We start from the raw sequence: 23,899 nt of genomic DNA on the forward strand, positions 1-23,899 counted from the left end.
ACTAAAAACTGAAACTTTTCTACAATCAGTAATTATCCAGAGGTTTTATATAATCTCACGAAATATTAATAAAGGCTATTTTGCCACTGTTCGGTATCTGCATTTGTCTTGTTTGTTGATACCTTAGAGCTTGTTGTTAATTCTTTTTTGGATGGTATATCAGTTTTTTGAAAAGATAATACACATTTGTTTTTCCCTGATTAAGTAATTAAAATTAGACTGCCTAATCTATCCTGCAATCTTTGAAACACACTTCTTAAGCCTATTACTTTGGGACAAGAGCATAAAACAGCTTTCAGCTCTTTATACTGCTAAGTTTATATTAATTTACTGATTGACTGCTCTGCTTATATCATAATCCGCCTATTACTTTAACATTATTATGAAAGTAATAATTTCATTTTATTGGATTTTATTGCCAGGTAATTATATAATATGATTATTATTGCCAGAGAAGTCCTCTGTGAAACATATTTTCATAGCAAGGTTAAAACTGTCAAAGGGTGTTTTATATATTTATTATTATTATTCTTTTAGCTTAAAACCTTTTTGGTTTCTTGATTTAGATAGTTTTACTGCTTACCTCAAAGCATTTAAACTATCCAGGTTAACTTTGTGATTCTTCTTGAGTTCATGGACATTTTCTATCCTGTAAAATAAAAATCCATGGAATATGTTTTAGGTTAACTTTTTATTAGGTCGCAGTAAAAATAGTAAAATGGCCTTCAATTAAGTGATAAATGTTATGTTCTTCATAAGAAGTTAAAGATTTTGGATGACTTTAAAGGGAGAAAGTAACACACTGGGTGAGATGAAAGTGAAATACCGAGATGAGAATTAAACAAAAGCAAAGCATGAAATTTGACTGTTACTCTCAGTATGTAATTACCTGAAGTCCCTATTGTTTGAAATTGGTTGGCTCATAGTGTTATTGTGGCTGTCATACAGGTGACAGAAGAGAGACACAAACCTGTGGAGTTGAAATTTCAGACCCTACTCAGTGGAACAAACTCAATTGCAACACTGCTCACTGAACACTGAAGTAGTATCAAGTGTACCAATGTTGTCACTTGAAATGGTTTTGGCATTTGGAGGGGGAGCTCTTCTAGTCTGTGTCTGTATGTGCACGTTTGCTTGCATTTGTCCTTTGAATCATAATGTAGGTGGAGGAGACCTGTCTCCACTGTGACAAATCCTACCTTGTGCACCTTGTACTTCCTGTGCAAAATGAGAGAAGCGCACCACACCGAATCGCTTCCCAACCTAATTGAAATTTTGAGGCATAAGAGGATTTCTGTGCAATGCAAGCTGACAGGTCCCATTCAGCAAATATCCTCTTAGATTCCTCTCTCACGCTGTCTCTCCCTGGGAAAGAATTAACTTTTATCTGCTTTCAAGTTTTAGTGCAGCTTACAGCCATCTTTATCTAACATTTTGCAGGTGATGTGTCTCAGTTCCTCTCTGTTTCTTTTCTTTGTCTCAGTTTTTTTCCCTCCGTCATTCACGCTTGCTTTAGTGTCACAACCACGTCTCTTTTCGTGTCATACTTGGGTATGCCACATCTTGAAAGGGCATGATAGTTGGACAGGAAAGGAATTAATGCTGAAGAGTAAGACAGAATATAGAGATGAGTCATTTAACAGAATGTTCAGTGAATGACTGTTTATTGTATGTTTTAGGAGTGTTACCAATCTGTCCTTGCCTCTGAGGGTTTCTTTTTTTTTTTACACTTTCTCATATCTATACCACTAATGTGAATATATTTTGCAATGAGTTTATGGTATGAATTTAAACTAGAACATAATTGTTGGAGAAAAAGGAAGTGATATTTTTTAAGAAGCTACGCCACCGCCACTTTGGCCACGGTGAATACTGGATGAAACTTTCAACTACATAAAGGAAGGTCAGAAGTTTGATGTTGGCTTCATCTGACAAGAGCTGCTTCTTAAAAAATATTTTCTGTAATTTGGAAATCTGGATTCATTACAGTTTTCTGTTGAAGACTTTGTTCCTGAATATCTGGTTTTCCAGTGGAGTTCTCCCAACTGAGTTGTTGGCTTCTGTAGCTCCTCCAGAGCTGCCATTGGTCTCTTGGCATGACTGGCTATTCTCTGATTGGTACGCTCCTTGTCATTGTCACGTCTATAAGTTTGCAGTTCTTCTTCACTCTTTCTGGTTTCAGGTGGCTGAATAAACAGAGATTTATGAGTAAATGTGACACGCACACTGCCATTTTGCTCCTATGCTACTCTCTCAATGGCATTTGATAAGCAGAGAACTCTACTCTTATGGGTATAAATGCACGCACAGCCGGCCTGGCTTGTACACAAGAGACTGGAGAAGACATATGTCGAATAAGGTGTTACATCACACCATATTCCATCTGAAAAACATACCTTTAGTTACTCACATCAATGATTTTTAGTTCTTCCTGTAAAACATAATACATTATTGCACATTTAAATTTATCCAAAGGAAACCATGCAGACACAAACATCCATTGTGGTTAACCCCAACAACGTCTTGGTTTCATTCATCTATCAACCTGAATCACACATTTGCTGTATATTTTCATTATGTCTTATGGTTGAGTGCCTAATTTGTTTGTTTCCATTTTGTGTGCCTCACAGGACAAATATATTTGCAATGTTAACTCTCAGTCTTTTAAGAACCAAGCGTGTTTTTTATCAGTACCCATTGTCTTAGTGATAACCAACCATCCTGAAACAACACCCTAATTTATTTATTCGATGAAGTTATTTGACTCCCACTGTGAAGCCTCCATTATCATGCAGAATACCCTGCTTTTATGCTATCGCATAATGCATGGGCGTGAAACTCTAATGTGCTCCCTTGATAAATCAGAGCTAATTTTGGAAAAGCTCCCACAGAGGCAGTGAAAGGGAGCTGATATCAGGATGTCTTCATTGGAATAAAGGAGGAAGCGTGTTTGAAAAGGATTACGAGAACAAGATTGTCTGTTTGGATTTCTCTAACATATATTCATTTATTTACTTTGTTTTATAGTCAACAAAATATTAGATTAATGACACATCTAAGCAAACTCTTAGCTATAAACATCAGTAACGGCTTTAAAAATGCTGGAAAGACTCTACAGCTGCATTTATACTTTTATGCGAGGAAAGGGTCTCCATATAGGCAGACAGAAATAAAAATGTTTTATATGTTATGATAAAAGTGTTAGCCTCTGGTGGGTTATTGGAGTAGGAAAGATATGGAAAGTGTAAAATAAAACATGTGACTTAGGGGAACTGTCACTCTTTGGTACATGCAATATGTTCTTCCTTTTGATCCTCCAGTATCTCTTTCTAGACAGTTTATTTTATACATTACTAGTTTGCTGAAGTCATTGTACTAAGGAGGTTATGAGAGCAATCACTCTAAGGTCTATTTTTGATCATTATAGTTCTTAATCAAGATCATAAAATGGATGGTTGAACATCAGAATTATTTTTATAATCCAGTGACAGGAGGACAGAAAGGGTTCAGCTTTGGTTAGTTTAATGCCACAATATACTAGGGTGACCATATTTTCATTTTAAAAAACCACGACACCTTGGAGCGGGGGGGGGGGCGGCGGTGGGGGATCTCTGTTCCCATGCATAGGCCTAGGTAATCCTACAATAACATGATATTAACAGCTGATTTATTAAAAATGCTTTTCAGTAAAAGTCAACAGCAATAACTCCAATAGCAAATGATAATTTTATTCAAAATGTATTTATTAAAAATGCTTAACAATTCCTGTAATGAATGAATAGCACAATGAAAGAAATAATGTCTCATCTAAACATCCCTCACTTAACAATAAAAGTTAACAATAACTCTCAACTCCCAATATGATGATACTCAGCCTCAGCAATGAACGAAATAATGTCTGTTCTGTAGGTTATTTGAAAAAATAAACAAATGAGCTAATTAACAAAAAATACCTCTTTTCTAGCAAAAATAAGTACTTTCGCTGTCCAGGTGGCTTTTCAGATCCCTTGCACCTCCATTGGAAACCGAGACATATGTGCCTGCTTTGCACACTGTGCACAAGGCCTCCCATTTGTCTCGATCCGGTCTGAAAGCGGGGAAAATCTTTTGTAAATCGTTGGTAAACATAAATGTGTGCCTTTGCATGTTGTTGGCGTACTGACAGCCACGCAATCTATATTCTGATTAAGAACAGGGCTGCCCGCACTGGCGCGGCTCAGGGGTGATGTCACACGCAGCGTCGTGCGCAGTGCCCTAGCGTCTGTAAATTTAATGGTCCAATGAAGGTAATTTAAAAAAACAGGACATTTCCTCACTTTCTAAAAAAAAACCCGGGACGCCCAGGACAGGACGTGAAATACGAACATGTCCTGGGAAATACGGACGTTTGGTCACCCTACAATATACAGTTGTTCATATAGATTCATATAGTATTTTCTAAGAAATGGGTGGTTTTCAGTTTGTTGCTTCTACTGTACAATAAACAGTATGATCATTTAAATATTAGGCTAACTCAACTGTAGGTGTTTTATTTTGTTACTCTCAATTTTATGAAACTAGCAAGACACAAGACAATTTAGCACCAATTTCAACACCTAATATTTTTGAAAAATAAATTAAAATGGTTAACCAAGAAAATAAAGGTTGGACTCTGATACCTCTTTACTTAGATCAACTGCAACTAATATACAGTACATAACAAGTCTCTTTGTTGCAATTAATAAATGAAAGATGCTTTGTTTTATTGTTTAGTTTTTTTACAATGTTACCAGCATCATGAAGATCTAAGAATGCATGCGAAACGTCAGGGTTAAGGTTACAGTGGGACTGAAGAAAGCACGGCACAGTTTTTAGCTTTCATTTATAAAGGCTGCAGAGATCCTGTCTTTACCCATCAGTTGTGGTTTATGTGTTAGTCTATCACATAAAATGCATTCAATTTTGTAGTCTGAATGTTTTAAAGGTTCTGATAAAAGATCCCTGGTTTACATGTACTTTTGCAAGGCAATGCATGTCTGTCTTAGTCTTTGCAAAGGTGAACAATTAGACATTTCTTTGGATGTTTTAGAGGAATGGCTTGGATTAACATTGTTTTTCTTCTATTGTTGTGAAAGAATATAATATTAGGTCTTTTTTTTAATTAAAGCATATATAACAAGTTAAAGAACAACATGAGAAAAAGGAGCTGAATGTAGAGTATGCTGGTAGAGTCGCGTTTTCAGAGATAAAAGTCCATCCAAATGACTGAAACATCTTGGAGGGAATCCAAAAGATTTTCAGTCATAACTGGCTTTTATTTTTGCTTCCTCATTTTAACAATAGGTTATTTCCACCATATATTACTTTTAGCAGCAGTTAAATCAACATGCCTCAAAGGTTTAAGGCAACAGTATTCCTTACTCCCAGCGACCCCTTCCCCTCGCCTTGTTTTTCATTTTCTCTGTGCCTCTCTGTCTCCCCCTCTCCATGTAAGACCAGCAATGCAATTTTTCACTTGAGCAGCAAAGAAGGTATAACAGAGCGATTGTGCCAGTCTGTTTGGTAAATGAATAAAGGCAAAGAAAAGAGATGAACGGCATAAGGGAAGCACCCTTTGACAAAAGAAAGGAACTTTCAAAATGGACATATACACAACTGGGCAGAGCGTTTGGAGGGATGGGAGAGATTTGCACCTGCTTATCTCTGAAGGATTGCTTCTGAGGTGCTTCCATATTTAATTAGAAACCTGCGAAGGTACCTCATAAATCACCACAACATAAAACTGAAGGGTAGGCAATGAATGTTTTTCATACACATTGGAACACACAAACACACACAGCTCTAAGAAGTAAGTCCATTGATAATTTATGAATTCCTGTGTGCGTGCGGTCTACAGCTGGAGTCAGTGATCCAAAGATTTAGGATGTGCATGTCTTCTAATTTGATTTTTGTCCATCATTCCTCTGCAAGCAAAATGCAATCTTTTATCGAAACAAAATATATACATTCTCTAAAAAAAAAAAAAAGTATAAAAAAATATTACCTAACTCTTTGATCATACCCAACTTAAAGAGTGGGTGTGTTGTTTTATAAAATAGAAAACAGAATTGCACAAAGTAATGGTTTGTGTGCATATGACATTTTATGTATGCAGTGTTTTAACATAAGTGAGTGCATGTGTGGGAGAGTGTGGGAAAGTAGTTTGGATGTCTGCTGAGCCTTTTTGATGGCAGCGTTTGGTAAGGGGATCCAGAGTTATGTCTGCTCTCAGACGTCGTCTGGCTCCCCCATCTATTATTCACACACCTGCTCCCTCACTGATGCACACACAGAAACCCTTTGTGTCATCTTACTTTTTAAACTCTGCCTGTTTTTCACATTTCTATCTGATCAGGTAGAAAATGAAGCATTCTCAGAAGCCGATAATTGTCTTCGTTAATGAGCTGCTCTGTTGTTTATCTGGTTAATAAGCTGAAAATGAGTATTGACTTGAGAAAAAAATGCAAAGGTAAAAGCTAATAAAGGTAAAATAAGGCAGTCTAGGTACAATACAAAGAAAGTTCTGAGTCCTTTCTTCACCTTGGCTACGTTGATCAGAGGCTGTCATTAGATCATTATCAGGCCCAGACATTTTGTAGACATTTCTCTTCTTCACTACCCAGCTTGGACATGCTGCTGATTGATTTTTATGGAAGCCGATGGTCTAGTGGAGTGCATTATACTCTACACCTTGCATAGAGATGGTTAAAGGTCACAGTGGGGGTGTTTGGAAGCGATCTAATGAGTGTGATCAAAGTCTTTCAATAGACTCCTACCTGAAGAGCTTATATTCATCCAAGCTTCCCTTAGAGAGCTATATACCCTGTTTGTGGAATATTGATCCAGAGATTTTTCAATGAACACATCCTACACTTATTACATCAGAGGCTTAGGTAAATTGGTGATTGACATTTAAAGAGGAAATAATGAAGTGACTAAAAATGGTTTTTAATGTCTTTTGGACCTTTTTAAATTAACCTTTGAAAAGGAAAAAGAGCAAGTTTTCACTAGTTATCTCGAAAAACATATTTAGTATAAAGATTTAGCATTGATTTAGATAAATTTACTTCTTAGCAAAAATTGTGAGTCTGCCTAGGTTTTAGCAGCTGTATCAACATATAATTCTTTAGTATTTAGAGAATTTCAAATTTTGTTTAAAAAATGTAGGGAAAATTATGAAAGAATTGTAATTTTATTTATTAATCACACCAATCATGTAAAAAATATTCCATGTTATATCAGTTTAGGAGGAGGATTTATCAGTGGTGGTCCTACAAATACTGATATCTAAATGGTGACATATTTTTATTTTACGAGTTGAAGGCTCTACAGCGGGATCTTTTCATGCCCAGCCACTCACCCTCAGCTCAAATGCATCGGTGGACATTCCTGGTAGTTACTATAGTCAACAGATGGAGTTTAGATGGAGATTAGATGAAGTATTGAGACTATAAAATATGCCTTTATCAGAACAACCCACTGAGAGCAATAATTATGTAAAAAAATTTTAAATATATAAACATTTTGTTTTTAAGATGGAACAAAAACTCTATCCTGAACTCCTCAAGTGGAAAAGTTATAGTTTCACCTGGTTTAATTTCGTAAAACATCTTCTTTAAGGAATCTTTAGCTATCCGATTATTAGTCGTAAAACTTATCAACAGATTAATCGACATCCATAACTATCTTTAGTTGCAGCCCTATACTCTCAACGGTACCTTACATACTGTAATCTAATTTAACTGCTGATTTTGTTAGCGTGCTCAGAAAAAAGCCTTAAAAAAGCCTAAAAATTTTCACCCAACGAAACATCAGGCCGGAACATATGGAGTGGCATTTACCGGACCTGTTCATCTTCCATTTAAATATGTTCAATTTGCAAAGATTACTAAGTATTTTCTTTGGTATTGGTTTGCATATCCGCCATATTAGGTAGCTAATCTCACGGAGTGATGACACAATACCGGCTTTGGTATAGTAAAAAAAACAGACCCGGATGTAATAAAAAAAGTTTTATTTTTAAAACTGTATCTGAATATCCATATTTTTCTTTCTATACCGATAACACAACAAGCCTTTAGAGAAAAGAAAAAAAAAATTTCTTGGCCATTTAGAAATAAACCTAATTTGATTTGGCCTTTAGTGTGAAGTAAAGACACTAATTAAGCTTTATATTTAATTTTGTAAGACAAGCATTAAAAAATATTGTCTGAGATATATAATCCCCTCTTTGAACACTGTTTGTCCTTATTATGAAAGCTCACTGTCCTTTGGCTGTAGCATGTTAAACTCTAACTGAAAATCGCTGTTTAGTGGTATTTATTTAGCGTTAGTCTTTGTTTTTTTTTTTTTGTTTTTTTTATCTTTAAAATGTTATGATTTTCCAAATACACAATATTTAAAAAATGTTTCTGTCAAAAATTTCAGATGTGCTGAGTCAGGATTGTAATATATTGATATCTAAGGTGTGTGCATTCTTGCCTCCTGTACCTACTGAAACCCCACTGATCTGCTTGATGCACTTGCTCAATTACTTAAAATCAGCTTCTTGCTGTGTACCTTGAAAAGCTTGATGTGATTGCCTTATTTTGTGCCCTCCCTGCACTTGTGGGCATGTTGACTCCATCAGATTGTGGTGCATAACACCACTGGTCCCTAAATATAATGGGGTAGCTCTGTGACCAGGTTACTGCACTGACACAGGTGGTGGTATTCCATCAAATGATGCTGCCGCTTCCTATGTGGGTAAAACAGAAACTTTTATCACTGTAAAAATATAGGGATGTCAAAGCAAAAGTTATAAAAATAATCTGCTGGAGAAATGTGTGAATTGTTTTTTTTTTCTCCGTTAGGTAAGATGTTTGTCAAAAATAACAAGGCTCTGTCAGAAGCTCTTTATTCGTCGCCTTGGATGCTGTCTTGTGGCTCTAATGAGATGGTACAGAAAGAAAATATCGGAGTACTGTATGTGACAAGGGAGGATTACAAAAAATGAAAAATCAATGGACTGAAATATAAAGCAGCACTTTGAGAAATAAAAAGGTGAATGGAAGGGGAATAAAACAGAAGACGGAGTACCTTCTGACAACGGCATAGAGAATTTGGTTTATACCACATATAGTACCAACAGGTCTTTCAGAAATCATTTAAAAAAATGTCAGAAGAGATTTAGAAAGAATTTAGATATGAATATGTGTGCACACTAAAGAGATTAATAGAAAAAAATGAGTATTTAAGATAGAAAAAGGGAAGACATCTTGGGGATATAACAAAATAAAGAAAGGTAGCTCTCATAGCGAAACATTGAAAAGTCAGTGATGGCGACAGAGCTGACAGCTTGCTGTCCAAAGGTCAGAAGTGTTCTGCAGATTGAACTGGCTTTAAGCCTACAGCTATTTCAGACAAACTCAAACATCTGAAGTTGGTGCAACAGGGAAAACGAGCAAGGGGACTGAAATGAATAACAAAAGTTAGGCTGTGTCACACCGCTTTAAGGCAGATCAGCAGCAACAGCAATGATAGCAGGGAGACCTGTCACTCATCCTTTAGAGCCATAGGGGAGATTGAAGAAAGAAAGCAGAACGGGGGGAGGAATGAGCCAAGATGCCTCCAGACACTTGTCCCCTTTCACGATCAACACCATCATCTCTCACAATAAAATTCTTGTCCTTCTCTTCTCCTTTCCTCGATCTTTTTTCTGCTTATCTCTCAGCAGGGGATAAGATTTGATTAGTAGGTTGTCTGTAGCTGCAGGCTACCATGCAGCACACCTTTAATACCACAATGGTCAATCTCTGAGCCAGGGGTCCAATCCCGCTGTTGTTTAACATAATGTCAGATCACATGAGTCGTACCTGTAATAGATGCTTACAGAATTAGTACATTTACAGTGACTCACAAAAGTGTAGATGCCTTATTAAATTGATGTTTGAAATGTAGCTTTAAGAAATAAGATGATGATAAAAGAGAACTTTTGTCTAACTTAAATGTCAGAAACACCCAGTCCAAAAATTGTAAGCAAATATTTAAAAGAAATTTGAAAAATTAAAAAAGGTGGCCGCATAAGAGAGGACACCCTGAATTGAATGCTTAGTTAAACTAAGTTTTGATTAAATTGTTTGACATGTTTACATCATATCATGACTTTGGGATATTTCCTTATCTGACTATTGAATCTTTTTTAAAAGCTGTAAAGCTGTGAGGAGTAATTTAAGAAACCCACCTTCCACAACATCTTGTAAATCTTTTTCTGTAATTGTCTTTATTATAATGTTTAAACTCTGCTCAAATCGTGGGTAGAGTCCTAACGATTTTGGATCAAAACTCACTGTCGATCTAAAAAGAAGCAACCGGACTTGGTGGTGTAGCAGGGGTAAATATATCGAGGCCTTGATACAGGCTAGAGGTTTGAATACCATCATTTTGACATTTGCTGCAATATATATATATATATATATATATATATATGTATATATATATATGTGTGTGTGTGTGTGTGTGTGTGTGTGTAATATGCACACACATCCATCCATGTTCTTACGCTTATCCGGAGTTGGGTTAGCAGGGAGGCCCACATATCCCTCTCCCCAGCCACTTGGGCCAGCTCCTCCGGGGGAATCTCAAGGTGTTCCCAGGCCAGCTGAGAAACATCTCCCCAGCGTGTCCTGGGTCTCCTCCCAGTGGAACGTGCCCGACCCACCTCAACCGGCTCCTCTCGACGTAGGAGCAGGGGCTCTACCCTGAGTCCTCCCTGGATGATGAGCTCCTCACCCTATCTCTAAGGGAGAGCCCAGACACACTATGGAGAAAACAAATTTTTGCCTCTTGTATCCAGGGATCTTTCGGTCATTACTTGAAGCTCATGACCATAGATGAGAGTACGAACATAGATCAACCATTAAATTGAGAGCTTTGCCTTTTGGTTCAGCGATCTCTTCACCACAATAGACGGGTACCGTGCCCACTTCACAACAGACGGCACATCAATCCGCCCGTCGATCTCCAGCTCCATCTACCCTCAATTGTGAACAAGACCTAAAAATACTTAAACTCCTGTAATACCCATAATACCTATGGGTATTACATGCTCTCCAACTCCAAAGGAACTCTACCCTTTTCATGCTCAAGACCAGGCATCCCCAAAGTCAGTACTCAAGGGCCGCTGTCCTGCAGGTTTTAGAGGTTTCCCTGCTTTAGCACAGCCGATTATGATGATTGAAGTTGAGCAACAGCCTGTTAATCAGCTTTCAATTAAAATCAGCTGTGTTGGAGCAGGGAAACCTCTAAAACCTGCAGGACAGCGGCCCTCTTGGACCGACTTTGGGGATGCCTGCTCAAGACCATGATCTCGGATTTGGAGGTACTGATCCTCATCCTGGCAGCTTCACAGTCGCTGCGAACTGCTTCAGTGAGAGCTGTAGATCACGACCTGATTAAGCCAATAGACCCACGTCATTCACAAATAGCAGATATACACTATATTGCCAAAAGTATTTGCTCACCCATCCAAATTATTGGAATCAGGTGTTCCAATCACTTCCATGGCCACAGGTGTATAAATTCAAGCACCTAGGCATGCAGACTGTTTTTACAAACATTTGTGAAAGAATGGGTCGCTCTCAGGAGCTCAGTGAATTCCAGCGTGGAACTGTGATAGGATGCCACCTGTGCAACAAATCCAGTCGTGAAATTTCCTCGCTCCTAAATATTCCACAGTCAACTGTCAGCTGTATTATAAGAAAATGGAAGTGTTTGGGAACGACAGCAACTCAGCCACGAAGTGGTAGGCCACGTAAACTGACGGAGCGGGGTCAGCGGATGCTGACGCGCATAGTGCGAAGAGGTCGCCAACTTTCTGCAGAGTCAATCACTACAGACCTCCAAACTTCATGTGGCCTTCAGATTAGCTCAAGAACAGTGCGCAGAGAGCTTCATGGAATGGGTTTCCATGGTCGAGCAGCTGCATCCAAGCCATACATCACCAAGTGCAATGCAAAGCGTCGGATGCGGTGGTGTAAAGCACGCCGCCACTGGACTCTAGAGCAGTGGAGACGCGTTCTCTGGAGTGACGAATCGCGCTTCTCCATCTGGCAATCTGATGGACGGGTCTGGGTTTGGCGGTTGCCAGGAGAACGGTACTTGTCTGACTGCATTGTGCCAAGTGTAAAGTTTGGTGGAGGGGGGATTATGGTGTGAGGTTGTTTTTCAGGAGCTGGGCTTGGCCCCTTAGTTCCAGTGAAAGGAACTCTGAATGCTTCAGCATACCAAGACATTTTGGACAATTCCATGCTCCCAACTTTGTGGGAACAGTTTGGAGCTGGCCCCTTCCTCTTCCAACATGACTGTGCACCAGTGCACAAAGCAAGGTCCATAAAGACATGGATGACAGAGTCTGGTGTGGATGAACTTGACTGGCCTGCACAGAGTCCTGACCTCAACCCGATAGAACACCTTTGGGATGAATTAGAGCGGAGACTGAGAGCCAGGCCTTCTCGTCCAACATCAGTGTGCGACCTCACAAATGCGCTTCTGGAAGAATGGTCAAAAATTCCCATAAACACACTCCTAAACCTTGTGGACAGCCTTCCCAGAAGAGTTGAAGCTGTTCTAGCTGCAAAGGGTGGACCGACGTCATATTGAACCCTATGGATTAGGAACGGGATGTCACTTAAGCTCATATGTGAGTCAAGGCAGGTGAGCAAATACTTTTGGCAATATAGTGTATAAACATTTGTAATGGATATGTAATTTTTTCAATGTAATAAAGTTTTTCTTTTTTTTATTTCTATCCTGCATTTTGCTTAGTTTCTTTAGTGAAACTCAACAGGCAGGACATTGAGGACGTAGTATTCCTACTGAGCTTAGAGGAAGTGACAGTATGAATCTCTGTGGTTCCCTGCTAACAATGACATTTTCTTGATTTGCACCAACAAAGCACCTTCCCTCATAGTGCACGCATCAGGAGAAAGACGTTAATTAAAATCCTGCTGTGTAGCAGATATGCCTAATTGCAAACATAAAACAAAGGATTGAGAATTAAGGCATAGAATGAGTTCAGTTCCACTCTGTGGGGTGTTCTATTTTATTTTTCTTTGCTCACTCACCCTCCTACAGAGAGAGATAGGCTTGGGGTTGAGTCAAAAGGAAAGGAGGAAGGAAAGAAGGGTGATCTTAAAAGTACATTTAATGAGCTGAATGAATATTTAACTCCTAAAATGGAAAGCAGTGAAGCACCGACTCAGTGTTGGGCCTTTTTGGATAGCTCCAGGATAAAGGCTACTCATTAAATGTGAAATATTATGCCGAGAGACAATGTAGGTGGAGACATAACCCTGAAATTACTCATCCATGTGTCACACTGAGTGCTTGTTTGAGAAAGTGAACAGATTTGGTGCTTTCTTCATATTTTTCTGAGAGTAAAAACTTGAGATTATCAATTATACTCTTGGCAGTGAATAGAGAATGAAATGTGATCGGTTACATGAGCAGTGTTACACTAGCGTGGCACCCAGCGTTAGTGTGCAATGTCCTCATTAATACCCACAGATTAATGTCAAACCATCTGTAAACCCCCCTTCCTCCACACACACAGATGCATGCATACACATAGTGCATCAGTACATCTTGTATGGAGACAAGGTGCTAATAAAGGAGAAGAATTTGTGCTGTCATTGATTGGCATTAGCAGATGAAGCCAGTCAGCTTTGTACACCCCTTCCCTTCACCATACCATATGTTTCAGTGAGCTGAACAGATTTGGGAAAACAGACAGGCACCATCATAATGCTGTCTCTGGAAAGACAATGCGTGAAAAGACATATTGGCAATATTTCCTGACATTTTGTTTCTTTTCTACCCTCTTTCTTACAGTAAATGTTCTTCTCCATTGTCTCTGCAAATCTGGCTGTGTCTCTCTCTAAGCTTTTAATGCATGTCTTGCCCTGCATGATTGACTCGCTGGTGTTTTGCTTTGGCTGTTGAAAGAGGATGGAAACCTGACCATGTGTGACAGGTTGGGTTACATAGTCTTTTGGCATGTGGCTACAGTGTTTGCTTACTGAAAAGTTTGATATCTTGAATGAGTTGAGACTTGTGACCTTAAAAACAAAAGCACAAGAAACATTGATGTACAGTGTAGGTCTAATTTCTTTTTACAACCCTTGAACTTGTACATGTTTACAGCAGTCACAGCATAAAATATTGTTTGATTCTGAAGTGGAAGGAAATTCTACCTTTTCTGATGGGTAAAAATCTGGATTCAGCATGGATTCAACTCCAGAGTTGATAGCCCTTTATACTCTCAAACAGACTTTCTTTACCTGTCATCCACATTCTATGACCTAACCGTTCCCCAAGCCCTGCAGAAGTAAAGCATTCCCACACCATAATACTCCCACCACCATGTTTAAAGGGGAGCAATATGTGTTTAGGCTGAGGGCTTCTGAATGCAAGCCAAAAAGGTTATATTAGGATAGTCGTAGAAAGATACTCTCTGTGACTCCTAAAGGTAATTGGTTGCAATTAAGGTAATAAAGGTGGTTTATACTGCTTTTAAAGCTTTTGATCATACTATGTTAATGTATTCTGTAATACATTCTGTAATAGTAAATTATGATACAGATGACTACTTTTAGAAAAAAATCTTGATTCCTCTTAGCTATAGAAATGTCTTTAAACTTGAATTTTACCCATGATTTTGTTTCAGAGGATTAATGATGTTTCTAACATAAAAATTGTGAAATTCCAGTTTCCCAGCATGCCCCATGACTTTGGATGACATTCTGCTCCAGCCCACTCTCCTCTCAGTGTTTGTCAAACCAGTGATACTTTAGTCAGCAGCTTATTCTGGCTGCCTTTACCCATATTTTGGTCATGGTGTGTGTTCCAGCTATGGCGTGTTAGTATGTGAGCAATGCTCGACAGACTGCAGCTCTGTGTGACTGTCTTCCTTTTACTGCTTCAAAATCCATGACATGGCAGTCAAGGGCAGAGTTCTGCACCGTCTATCACCAGCCTCAATCAGAGGCTCCAACATTTTCTCAATTACTCTGTGTTTACGACTTTGAACATTTATTCTTCTAAAGTTGTTTTGGCTGTCACAAGCTATATATCTCTCATGCTACAATGAAAGGGAGCGTTTTAGTTTTCTCTTTCGAGCGCTAGCATTACTTGATGGGTCTCTCCGACCCCCTTAGGAGTATAATTACGATTTTATTCACAGCTGTGGCCAAATGTTTTGAGACAGACAGGAATTTAGTATTTCTTTTATCATGACTTCTTGAGTCTTGTCAGATATATTTGGCATTTTTTTTAATACAGCATTCTAAGTATGAAAACAAAACTGCTTCAAGTTTATACAAATTATGTTAATACTCTGTGCTGAAAAGTTGGAAAATGGACATTTCTGCTTTTCATACCAGTAACCATCCATACCCGTAAATCTCAATGTTATTGCAGAAACATTCACACTTGTCTGCAGCCTTTGGTGAGGAATCTCCTGTAACTCAGTTTTCTAGCTGGTGATAGTTCTGGTAATTGCTAGACATAACTATTTTTTATATTTTTTATCCAGTATATGCAGATACTTCCTCCTTTAAGCTTGTGCTGATTTGATAAATTATTAATTATTAATTTATAGCTCAGCATGTGGGCCCAACTCAATAAGTTGGAATTATTAAAAGCACAGTTTTTTATTAAACACCCATTATGATCTTTGATTTAGGTCAAATAACCATAACAGATACCCTTTCTTTAGAAAATTTAGCAGGAAATTTTCATTTAATATAATAATAATAATAATACAAGGAAACCTAAACTTGTTCCAAAATTCTTTCTGAATATTCTATAGAATATGGGAAAATAGGATTTCACTCAGTTTCAAAGTTTCAATCTCAAATGTATAATTTTTTTTTCAAATATTTAACAATAGGTCATATTTTAAAGAGCAATTTTCAGGAGAAAGGGTTCCAATAGGACAGCATCTCTGTCAGCAGACTGTGTTCCTATCTACCCCTAGCATTTTGGCACATTTTTGAAACCATTCAAATGGCACAAATCTAGGCAATATGTTTTCCTCCTGCCAAATGGATTACATGCAGAGTGAAAGGAAATGCTATACACCAACAGTAGAAATTTGAATGGGGATAACCCTATGGTTTCCACACCAGAATGGATTCCCTGTTTGCATCACACCTTCTGCTCGCCATTTGTCCTATTAAGGGAAGAGTTTGACTCTTTAAAATGCTTGTATTTTTAAGAAAGCAGGATATACATTTCATTTGCATTTATTTATTTCTGTTTCACTGCTAAAAATATTAAGAATTATATATATTTTTTCAAACTTGGAGTAGTATTATTGTCAAATCTATACTACATTAAAACATTTAAATAAATGAATAAGACTATGGAATCCATGGAAAATAACAGGTTTGAAAACCTGCAATCAAAAACTTTCTTCTTTTATGGATTATTACTGCAGAGCCCACTCTTCTGTTTATTTGTTAACTTTACTTGTAGGGACTGCTCTACACCACTAGGGGATGCACTTCATGTCCAAATTAGTCCCTGTGGGAAGCATTACTTTGTGAAAGCAGTTATCATGTATTTATTTTAGTGATTCATTTTTACAGACTTTTTTTTAAATAAATAAATGTAAATATTTTTACTGTTTTAAACTCCCTGCAAGCTCTGAGTAGTCAGTTACTTTCAGCAGACAGACAAGCTGTACAACCAATGCCTGAGTATATATATGTTGCTTACTCCACCCTGAGGCAAAAGAAAGTCTGCCTGGGAGTGATTATCTGTTAGCTTTTGCTAATGTGATAGTGCAGATTAGCATTGTAATCCATTTAGCATAGAGCAGCTAATCCACTTTATTATTGTTGAAAAGGAATCAGATAATATTGAATGGAACCACTGAGCTGCCTTAATGATTTTTGACTGATGAGAAATTAAGACGTTCTGTAATAATAATTGATGATTCCGATGATGAGCCCACGATTAAAGCATATTATTCCATGTTCACCTCACATCAGGGCAATAGTGGTATTACCTGAAATGCTTTATAAAGTATTTAAACCTTGCAAGCTTTTCAACATTTTATGACCTTATGCTGACATTTATTTATTTGTTGGACATTTATGTGATAGACATCCTTACAGACATGTTGGTGAGAAAAGTTAAAGATAAAAGCTACATGATTTTCCTCTATTTTACAGGTCAGTATCTGAAAAGTGTGGCATGCATTTTATTTTGGTCCTTTGGATCACTTTATTTGAGAACCGACTCGCTGTAGTTATTGCTGCAGGTCTTTTTATAATGTCCTTACTGGGTTTGGATTTATTAAGATCTTTCGCAAAACATCAGCTTAATGATGCATCTGAGGAAGAGCATTTGTTAAAGGCTGTGCTTCATATTTTGCCACAGTTTCTCAGTCATATTTAGGATTTTAATTGGGCCGTTACAACATTAATATGCTTGGATTGAAATTGTTTTATTACAGTTCTAGCTACAGCTTTGTTATCCTACTGGAAAATTAATATCTGCCCAGTTTGAAGTCTTTTGCAGATTTTATTTGTTCTCTCAGATACCACTGTGTTTTATAGTAGAAATGGTAAAAATCAGGGGAATAAGCAGAGATAATATTCTGTAATCTTTAACAAATATTTAACACTTGACATGAATGCAGGTTTACTGAATTTATAGATTTAAGAGGGCTAAATATTAATGCAATGCTGTTTCATGTAATATGCATTGTAATGTGTATTTTGGAGGTATGTGTTAAACGACTTTTTCCTCAACAAACCAAAAGCTTTGCAGCTACTGTTAGATTTGTGAGACAAAGTGCTTTAAAATGGCCATCAAATGTTTTTTATGAACTGCTGTTTTTTTTGACAAACTCAAGCAGTCGTGGTCAAATCACTGGCATTCCCTTGTGTGCTCCCCTTTAGTCCCAGGGTGACTTAACTCACCACTGTTGCATGCTTGCAGACATGCGTTGCTCTCCCTGGTGGCTCGTTTGTTTTGTTGGTGGTCAGATCTAGGAATGATATACAGGAGCTTCCCATTGAAGCCTCTCTGCTCCCCGGTGACTGTGGATCTGTCCCAACACAATAAAACTCTATACTCAGCCACTGCTATAGACTGTCAGCCCTTAAACTCAATGCAACTCAGCACTTGGTCATTTGCCCTGGGGGTAATATGATATACTCATCTTTCACTGAATGCACACGCACACACATGCAGTTTTCTGGGGGCATATGCACATAAAATGAACTTGTCTAATAGGACAGATTCTATAACCCCACCTGCTGAATCTGGATTTGGCTCGTGTAAAAGTTTCTTTCTTCATGCCTCCTTCTCTTCTTTCTCTTGCCTATCTGCCTTCTGTTCTTTTTTGTGCAGCTGACCCCGTCTGTACAATGGGTCCCAGTGGAAGTGTGTCAGGCTTTGATAAAATGGAGCTCGAGGTTCTTTGTGATCAAGGTCACTACCTTATCCTAACAGGAGGCAGAGCAGGAGGGGAAGAATAGCTGGAAAACAAACAAGAAGTCAGACAGGGGTGAAATCAGGGTGAAGAAATGTCATGTTGCGAAACTTGATATTTGAGGGACCAACAGGACAAGATCTAAATTGCAGCAGTTTAATAGAAAGTTTGTGATATTGTAGATGGCATTTCTGTAAAGACAAAAGTAGTGAAAAAGTTTGGCCTGAAGATGGAAAAGCAGATTCTTCATTATTAATTTTACTTCCATCCATCCACCCATTTTCTGTCCCACCTCATCCCTGCTGGGGTCGTGAGGGGTGCTGGTGCCTATCTCCAGCTGTCAAGGGGTGAGAGGCGGGGTACACCCTGGACAGGTCACCAGTTCAAGTCCATCGCAGGGCAACACATGCAGTAGACAAACACGACAAACAACCATTCACGCACACAAAGGACAATTTAGAGAAGCAACTTAACCTAACAGTCATGTTTTAGGACTGTGGGAGAAAGCTAGGGTACCCGGAGAGAACCCAGGCATGCACAGGGAGAACATGCAAACACCATGCTGAAAGTCCTGAGGCCAGGAATCGAACCCAGAACCTTCGTGCTGCAAGGCAGCAGTGCCACCCTCTTCATCACTATGCATCATTTTACTTCTTTTCAGTAAATAAAAGTGAAATGAAAATGATCAAATACATAATCTGTATATCAAAATACACAGCTTAAAAGATCATGCAGAATAAAATTCACGCTAAGAAACTTATATAAAAGTGTAAATTGTTAGATTCCACTTTTAAGTTTTGAATGGTTTGCAATCCGGTTTCTGTAAAGACTTGAAATGTTACAGTTACTGTTTTAAAATTAAAATGACAATTATAGAGTTGACATTTTAAACTGCAGACTATATTACTTTAGCAACTACAGCTTTAATCTCAGCTAGCTTTAACAAAATCTCATAGTCAGGTGTATATTCTTGAACATTTTCCATCTGAGATCCAAAGGGTGCAAACAGTAGTAGTATTAGTACACAATGAATAAATGGGCAGGATGTAACATAGCAGCCTATGTTGTCTTTTCAACTTTCCTGATATCTGCTGAAAATCTTACTCTCTCAGCCAGAGTGATTCAAAGATAAGACTTATTCATGTCTCTAGTAGTGTTGTTCATCCTTGTGCTTCTTTTAACACCTCCCTGATATATAAAAAAATAAATAAAAATCAGTGATGTGTTTGTACATTACAGAATGTGTGATTCTGTTGTGCTTGGTATGGTGCCTTTAGTGCTCATAAAAATATTGGATTTCTGAGTTTCAGTCTGGCTATTTAAGCTAAACATCATTGGTTAGTTCCTAACTGCATGTATTTAATGTATATGTTGTGGAAACACGTTGAAAGATGAATAGTTGTTTATAATCCTGAATATTTTAGCTACTTGTGCAAAGACGACAAATCTGCACTGGTGTTTAAAGGCTCTACAGCTTCCTTGGTGCTAATTTTGGTTTTCTGGTAGTTTTTTTAGTTTATCTTTTGCTTGGTAAATGCAGGCAGAGGGAACACAGACAGTTTGTTGTCATAATCTTATCATAATTAAGTATGAAGTGACTCACCTTATCGTGGGCCATCTGCTTCCCATCCAATTATCTCCTTTTCTTTCATGTTACCTGCAAATATTTCCTGCTGAAGAGCATAAAGAATTGCCAAGAGTCATCATAACTTTAATAAGACTTGGCTTACTGTACATGTGTCTGTAAGTCCACAAAGACCTATATCTGTGTATGCATGGAAGTTTACTCTGTAGAACGCTGAAAGCTGCTGGTGTAGGGTTTTTTGACCGATGTCTTTCTGCCAAACTAGAGGCAAAGGAACAGAGTGAGAAAAAGAGAGGGGGGGGTGTAAGCAGATGTCCTGGCTCCATTCAGACCATTTCTATCATATCGTATCACCCTTTTTTGCTGAGTAAACTTCCCTGGCAATTTATGGTGCACACCTCTCGCCCAGATGCTATATTGCCTTAATTGCTTTGGAATGACTCAGACTCTGATCTAAAAAGAGATGTTGAATATGTGATAGTAGTATGTACTGCACCAAACAGGTTACAAGCTACAGAAATCCACGGTTAATAATCAAAATGAGTAGAAGGGTTAAAAAATATAGTAAAATAATAATTGGCCTTCATGTAACTATTTATAGAATAGAATAAAATAGAATTGAAAATCCCTTTATTGTCCGAAAGTGGGGAAATTGTGGTATTACAGCAGCAGCAAAAGATTACAGTAAAAGTGGTCATAAAAAATATGGGCCTAAAAATTATGTTTAAAAATAACAGCGTAAGTTACAGAGTTAAGAAAATAAACAGATAAAATACTGTACTGTACAGTATAAATAATATACAGCTCTGAACACTTTTATAGTAATGGATATGTGAAAAAAATAGCAGCAACACCAGAGATGTGCAAAAATGACAGCAGCATGTTAGCTGCTGATAACAGTTAGTTATGCCAGTAGTTTTACAGCGTTTTGTTTTGTTTGTTTTGAGTGAACAACCTATTTTTTAATCCTACAGTGAATGCAATAAAAGCAATGTTTGATAGTAATGAAGTAATGTTGAAAAAACAGATTAAAATTCTGATCTTCTCTCATTTTCTGGGATTTTTCAGATCAGGGTCGACGGTTCATCGCGTGCCCTTCAATATGAGACTGTTCACGCTGTTGAGGATGGACCCATTTTGAGAGATATGGCCTTCTCCTCTGACCACCACTACCTCTACGTCATGTCTGAGACCCAGGTAAGAAACAACAGAAAAATCATCTTAAGTCTTTTGCACTCACAATAATTATAACTTCTATGATGAGCAATGTGTTTATTATTATTCATGTCAGAAGTCATAGCAACCTTTTTCATAACAAAGATTTTATTATAGGATAGCATGAGAATGAAAACAGGTTAGATGAACCAATGTGTGCTTTTTCTTTATATAGTAGCACACTATGAGCAAGAGAGTGTAGTTTCTAAATTATAGGGAGATAAGAGCGGTACTGTGTATGTACGCATGTGCACAAGCAGATTTTCACCATCTCTTAGTGCCTTTGATGACATGGAATTTGGTGCAAAATAGCAGCACTATGTGTAATGGACACAGACTGTGAACACCTATCCAAGACAAAAGCCCACCAAAATAGCATCACTAAAATTCACTCTAATCCAGGCTCCTGTAAATGACTGGATTTCTTCTGATGTTCTACATGAGGGCACAAAAGCATGGAGGCCCATTGATTACATTAGATCATAAATGGGAATGGCCTTTTTGGCAAGACATCCTCCACTGCACACAATAATGGCCCCACAGACACAAAGACCCGGCCAAAAATAAAGCGTAGCATTAACGGATCTATTTTAGAACACAGGTTATATTAAGTAAGACAACTATCCTGCTAACAGCATACAATACATTTTGTTAACTACACATATATTTGTATATGTTTTTTCTGCTTTAAGGGGAAAAAAAAAGGAACAATCGGTATTGAGATAGGAATACTGTTTATCATCCCAACCAGTATTATCATTGTAGATGAAAAGTAACAGTTTTTATGAAGAACATATATGTATTATTTTTCATTTTAAAGTGGGAGTATAAAGGAAAAGTTATAAAATGCCTTCTGCGGATATTGTCTTGGCAAAAGTTACTGTAAAAAACTTAATTTAACAAGATTATGTTTCAGAGTGACCTATCCAAGGTCTGGACTTTAATCCAATCAATCAAATTCTGTACTGTATTAAATGTGCTGTTCATGCTGGAAAACCCTCTGTGGCTGAATTAAAATTTTCTCAAAGGAGAAAGGGACAGAATTCTCTGTAATAATGTTAGAGTCCTGTCGAGTTACCAAATACTCTCGTTTCAGCTAAGGTGGCCACAGTCAGTTATTGGGTTTAGTGTGCAATTAGTTGTTCACAGAGGGTTAGGGTGGTTTGGATAGCCTCTTTCCTTCAATGAATGAAATGAGCATTTCAGTTATTATGTTTATCTTTGTACGGTATAAAAATTTGCTAAACATGGTCATTATGTAGCTTATATGAAAAAAAGAAATCAATTTAGTGGTGTTTAAAGTAGGAAGGCTTTTTAGTAAATAGTCAATTTGCACAGTTGTAAGTCTGATCTCCTCTAACAGCTGAAGCAAAACAAATGGGAATTCACATGCACACAAGCAGTTAATAAAGCCAACATAAAAAAAACTAAGTATACAAAACTCAAATCCAGTTCACAAATAATCTTAATCAACACCAGAGGGGTTTAAAGAGCAAAAAAAGGGGTCTGTTATTCACATCACATTCTCCCACTGATTCACATATATATTTACTGTACTGGTTTAATAAACTGAATGTGTTGAAGGTTTTTTTTAGACTTACAGTAATTACTTTGATTAAAGGTGCATAATCATGTTAAAACCAAATACTATTGGATCATTTTAGAATTATATATCCTTTTTGGGCCTAAAGGAATAAATAAATAAAATAAATAAATATAAAAACCTTCTTTCCGCTAAGTGCAATATTGATGAAACCTGAACTTAATCAGATCGTGAGTAGTCTTCTGGATCCTGGCAGTTGTGATTGTTTATTTTAATCATTCTATATGTACTTTTTTTGTATTTGGACTGGAACGTTTAAATAGCAATACTGTCACTAGTATCAAGATTAGTAAGGATGCATACTCTGATGTCAATTAACAATCGCGAACAACAGTTGCATGTTTCCACAGCTTTAGCTTGCGCCTCATGGAACATTGTGCAAACTGCATTCTGTCATTGAAAAGTGAATCAAATATATCCTTGTTGGAATTAAATGTTTTTCTGCACTTTTCAAACATTTTGGAGTTTTGTTCACACTATTTTATCAACTCTATTGGGAGTTCTGCACTTGCTTACCTTCTTTCCTTAAGGTGGTCTACCAACTATGAGGACATGTAATGCTGTCAGGTCACATGATGTTATGATAAATGTACAGAAAAGGTATTATTTACAAAATGACTGAAAACAATTTAAAAAATACTAAAATAAACAACAAACAATAGTAGGACATGGTAATAAAAAAATAAAATAAAAACTTGATTTGCTACCAGGTTCAGCTACTGTGTCAAATACATATGAAAAGTCTCATAACCAGACTGTGCTCCTTTAAGTTTATACAAATTTAGTCCAGCAATTTATGATAACTAGTTTTGATTGATATTTGAATTAATCAGGGTAAGTTGCCATTTAGGATTTATGTGGTATTGTATTTTACCACCTGTTATTTTCTATTAAGTACAGTTGAGTTTCTAAATGTCTATTATCACTGCCAGCACTAAGCGTTAAAAAACATGCAAAAATGCAGCTACTACTTATGTCCAAGATTTAATGACAT

At 37.4% G+C, this 23,899-nt stretch overlaps 1 protein-coding gene across 1 annotated transcript in view; it reads left to right on the forward strand.

Moving 5' to 3' along the window:
• plxna4 (plexin A4) overlaps nucleotides 1-23,899 on the forward strand; it is a 270,146-nt gene that overhangs the window by 130,404 nt on the left and 115,843 nt on the right. The window contains exon 4 of the mRNA XM_038298573.1: nucleotides 21,156-21,284. Within this exon, the coding sequence (XP_038154501.1) occupies nucleotides 21,156-21,284 (129 nt within the window). The remainder of the gene's footprint in view (nucleotides 1-21,155; nucleotides 21,285-23,899) is intronic.

Source organism: Cyprinodon tularosa, unplaced genomic scaffold (genome assembly GCF_016077235.1).
Source record: "Cyprinodon tularosa strain WSP-4 unplaced genomic scaffold, ASM1607723v1 ctg111, whole genome shotgun sequence".
Classification (NCBI taxonomy): Eukaryota; Metazoa; Chordata; class Actinopteri; order Cyprinodontiformes; family Cyprinodontidae; genus Cyprinodon; species Cyprinodon tularosa.